The following is a 4,451-nucleotide window of genomic DNA, read 5'->3' on the forward strand; positions in this document are numbered from 1 at the left end:
AAACAGTATAATGGGGGACCTTTAAAGTAAGTACAGTACATGACTTGAGTCATGGCCATATTATGAGACAATGGGACCCCTGGGCACAGATGTGCTAAGGGCCCCACCTTCTCTCTAGGAGCAAGACACAGACTTCACAGTTTCTTTAAAGTGTGTTTCTTGTGCTCTTTGTATTCGTTTTGAGTATCTTTGTGCTCATTTTGATTCTCTTCCTGGTTCAGTAACATTGATCGTGGCTCTAGTCCTGTAAAGAACAGCTCTGCATCCTCACCAAGTGATGCTGTGGTCTCCATCCTTAAAGCATGACATCATGCAGAAAGGCTCTGTGTGTGTGGAGGGGGCTGAAGGGGCGTTCAAAACTGCAAATCACGGTCTGTTACTGCACGGCTGTTGTTGCAAAGGGCGTGGGCATTGTCTGTTATTATTTTCATGGATCCTCCGGGTATAAAGGATGTATTCTTTGCATCGCAGCTGTGTGTGAGCATCGACACCTGCAGGAAAACGATGAATTACGGATGAAGAAACAACATCGGCTTTCATTCACCCTGATGAACGTTAGAGTCGCGAACGCACCCCTTGCGATACTGTAGATACTTCCGTCAAGATGCCATAAGATAAATAGACCCGTATCTATTATTCTCTACATCTCAACTAGGCTGTTAACTTAGCTTTTACGAGCTTCTTATGGCTTCTGGGTACATTTAGGAGAATATTGAGGTATTCACAGCCGGTTGAAGTCAGAAATGGCAGTGAGCACAACGGAGCCGCTCTGTCAGCCGTGCGGTTATCATGAAGCTTTCAGAGGTAAGTCCCAGCATCACACACTCCTTTTATTCCAGGTTTCAGCAGTGTTATGTTGTCATATTACTTGTGTTGTCTTTGCATCTTGAAAGAGTGCAGGCTCTGTCTCATTTCAACACACTGACCACTCCCCTAAAGTCCTTATCTCCAGCCTCCCTGGGACCTGTAGGACAGTGACACACACATTGATAAATGGGGGTGGTGCCCCCTGGGAATTTGTGTCTATTGATAAAACAGTAAAGGAAAAAGGGAGGAAATGTGACAGACTTGTGATGTATCTGCTGTGTGGTCAGTGGAGCTACAGGTGAAGAGACCCCTGATGCCGGTCCATCTGAGTCCAGAGCAGGTGGGCCTGGAGATGCTGTGTCTCTGCGGGCAGCTGGACCTCCTCGTCAGGGCTCAGATGCAGCAGGTACATCACTGGAGAATGAATGCATTGTTTCCACACTGCTGATAAATATTACTTTTATATCCTCCACTTTCTCAATAGTTTTATAATGTTTTGACTAATTGTCAAGTAAAAGTCAAGCATCTGAATCTATTAACTTTGGTTCAAATTAAGCTCTGTTATACCTACAATGCATTTTCAATTATTGTATATTTATTGTAATTGTTGCTTGTTCCTTTGTATTTCCTTGTCTTTCCTTTGTCTGTATTGTACGTTATGTCCCCTTTGAATGCCAGATTGCTCATCTCAAGGGGTTTATCCTTATAAATAACCCTGCAACCAATACACAAGGCATTAAACCCGTATCTATTTACAAATGGGTCATGTGCTTATGAGTCTATCCTGTATCAAATCTCTGAAAGCATTCAAACATAGCATTTGACTTGACGTCATTGCTAGCTTTAGCATGATTATGTACCAACATGCACTTTACAAACTATTTAAAGTCTATTGTCATGTCTGCCCTACTGTTCATATGCATTTCAAAACATCCTGTATAGACAATCCTCCTTTTAGTCTGTGGCATTACATTTATTTTTCATATTATTTATGTCACAGTTCCAGGAGCAGTTAGGACAAGGCTGCAGTCCAGAGGAGTCAGACACTTTCCAGGCTCAAGGATCAGAGATTCTGGACCAGATGCTGCAGTGCCTTGAACATCTACCAAAGCCTATGCCACAGCTGGAGGTATCATCTAATTCACATTGTCAATATAAAACAGGACATTTTTGGAATGCCTTGAAATACCACGTTGACATACTTCCATAATAACGTTAAAAGAATGCGATTCAACGTAACTGTGAAATGTTGTACCAGAAATCAGGAGGTTCTTGTGTTTCCTCAGGACTACCTGGACATGGTGGGTCTGTCAGTGATGTTCCCTCGTGTTGAGGTGTTTCTCATTCAAGGCAGCCCTGTGGACATGCTGGAGAGGCCGCCAATGGACGGTAATATAAGGAAGAAGCTGATTATACATAGAATGTCATATTTTTCACAGTGGTATTGCTATTTTTTAAGTAGAGGAACTAACTTTTTCGCCATCGCTGGTTGTTATCAAGGTGAAAATGTATGTTCTCTCGTCCCTTTTATGTTCACATATACCTTGCAGTTGAAACGATAAAAATGATACTCTCTCATTACACCACTACACCTGTATTTGTAAACCACATATGTTGCCAACGTTAGCCTTTGTTTCTTTTATAGAATACTTCTTCCACATCGCCAAACTGAACCAGCTCCTAGTGCTGAGTCAACAGCTGGAGGAAGATATCAGACACCTTGGAAGTCATAAATACATTGCCCACCAGCTCTCGGTTATATATGTATGTAGAATAAATCTTTTATTTCCCCCCAGTTTTTCCTGTTATGCATTCCACTAAAAGTGTTGTGCTATTTGTTGTTGTTCTTTTGCAGCTAGTCCTCAGCTCTTTCAGAGGAATTCAGGCTTTCTCTGAAATAAAGAAAGACATTGAGGCGAACTTCAAACAGATGAAACAGTCTCTGTTGGTGGAGGAAGGCTCGCGGCACGAACCTCAGCTGGCTGCGCACTACATCAACTGGTGAGTAAAATCCAAGATGCAATATTTAAGACTTTATTGCCATATTCACAACAGCTACAGTGCCGCTGTTGGCAATGCAAATCCACAGTCGAAAGTTCCTTCAACAATGCAATATACTACTTAAGCCATTAGAAGTCATACAAGTTAACTATATACATGTAAAACAGAAATAAATAAAACAATATATATGACTCAGGGAGGGACAGTTTTATCCCACAGCCAATATAATACAATGTTCAACTCTACACTTGTTATTCCACATCTCCATATATTATTACAGTATTTATTCTACTGTATTTTACATTCTGTTTAATCTTATTTTATTTTATATGTATGTGTTGTTCTTACGCCTGCAACTTACCTGCACCAGTATGTCTATTTTGTTATGTATTTTTCTTTACATGTATTTTGGATGTTGCACTGTTGGAATAGCCTATGACAAAGATTTTAATTGCCTAAACTATGTTGTAGCTATTGTGCACATGACAAATTAAGCCTTTGAACTCATCATATGTAAGTGATGACACTTCACAGAGCAATGCAGCAACTTTCTAATAACAACCATATTCTGTTCTCTGTGTAGGATATTAGAACTTACTCAAAGTTTAACATCGTTGGTGTTGACGCTACCGGAGGAACTGACAGAAGACCTTCACCAGGCCGTGACCTTCGTGTCCCAGTTCCTGTCCTGACTCCCCTGAAGGATGCCTCTGTGTCTGTGAATCCTGACGTTGTGATGCTACAGATCTCTCCAGGAGCTTCTGAATGAACTGATGTTGTTATGACTGTGAAAAGGTGCTAAACTGATTCATGTGGGATTGGATAGCCTACTGTACTTCATTTACAAATCATATAGGTTTTTTTTAATCGTTCTCTTGAATGTGATCCATTTTAGTCACTATGATGAGTCAGTTGTTTGAAAATGAATGTAAGCTTGTTGAATCCCTTCTTGCACTACTGTTACAATTACTTCTTTTTTTTAACCTAAAGTGGAATAATAAAATGTAATGCAATAGGGGGATGTGTTTGCATGTATTTCTTGGTTAGTTTTTCTGGTCTGCTTTTTTTGTGTAGTTTCTAATGTAAATATTTTTAGTTAAATATTTTAAAATATGTTATTTCTTTCTGTACCTTTCCTGACAAACATTTCTTGTTTTCTTTCAATATATATAATGTAGTTTTAAATGTGTGCCAAACAATAGTAACAATAATTGTTATTTTTAGGATTACTCTTCACCTATTTTAAGTAAATGGCGCCTCCTGCTGTTCAATTCTTTCAAAAAATATTAAATCAGGAAATACCAGACAGTTCCGTTCTGAATTAACAATAAAAAGTCTGATAAAGTACAATATACGGCACATACTGGGCTACAGTAACATATGTTTCCACTCGAATAACAGCAGAAATGAAACAAAAAGGGCCTTTCTCTATTTTTTGTAAATAATGACTCCTGTCTGCAGATTACCTCATGTCTGATGCGTGCTACAGATGTTTACAGTGCTGAGATATGTAGAAAACCAAACCTCCAGGGGAGGGACTAAAGTCTGACTGACACGTCAGAACAACCAACCACATACGTTCGATTTCATTTTCCAGCCAATCAGAATGCTGTTAGGCTGTTCGACAACTTGACTGTGAGAGC

At 39.7% G+C, this 4,451-nt stretch overlaps 1 protein-coding gene across 1 annotated transcript; it reads left to right on the plus strand.

The window, feature by feature from the left end:
- Nucleotides 1-407: 407 nt before the first annotated feature.
- On the plus strand, nucleotides 408-3,826 carry si:ch211-218d20.15. Its single transcript, XM_034128877.1, has 7 exons — nucleotides 408-804; nucleotides 1,095-1,213; nucleotides 1,808-1,936; nucleotides 2,094-2,196; nucleotides 2,453-2,571; nucleotides 2,663-2,808; nucleotides 3,392-3,826. The coding sequence occupies exons 1-7, from the start codon at nucleotides 744-746 to the stop codon at nucleotides 3,498-3,500; spliced, it is 786 nt and encodes a 261-aa protein (XP_033984768.1). The 5' UTR covers nucleotides 408-743; the 3' UTR covers nucleotides 3,501-3,826.
- Nucleotides 3,827-4,451: the final 625 nt, after the last annotated feature.

This window comes from Trematomus bernacchii, unplaced genomic scaffold (genome assembly GCF_902827165.1).
Source record: "Trematomus bernacchii unplaced genomic scaffold, fTreBer1.1, whole genome shotgun sequence".
NCBI classification, from domain to species: domain Eukaryota; kingdom Metazoa; phylum Chordata; class Actinopteri; order Perciformes; family Nototheniidae; genus Trematomus; species Trematomus bernacchii.

Bases quoted from the DNA above. Each gene is read 5' to 3' on its own strand.
- si:ch211-218d20.15 (XM_034128877.1), top strand. From the start codon at position 744: ATGGCAGTGAGCACAACGGAGCCGCTCTGTCAGCCGTGCGGTTATCAT. The intron at 805-1,094 runs GTAAGTCCCAGC...CTGTGTGGTCAG, and splicing joins TTATCATGAAGCTTTCAGAG to TGGAGCTACAGGTGAAGAGA. The intron at 1,937-2,093 runs GTATCATCTAAT...GTGTTTCCTCAG, and splicing joins AGCCTATGCCACAGCTGGAG to GACTACCTGGACATGGTGGG.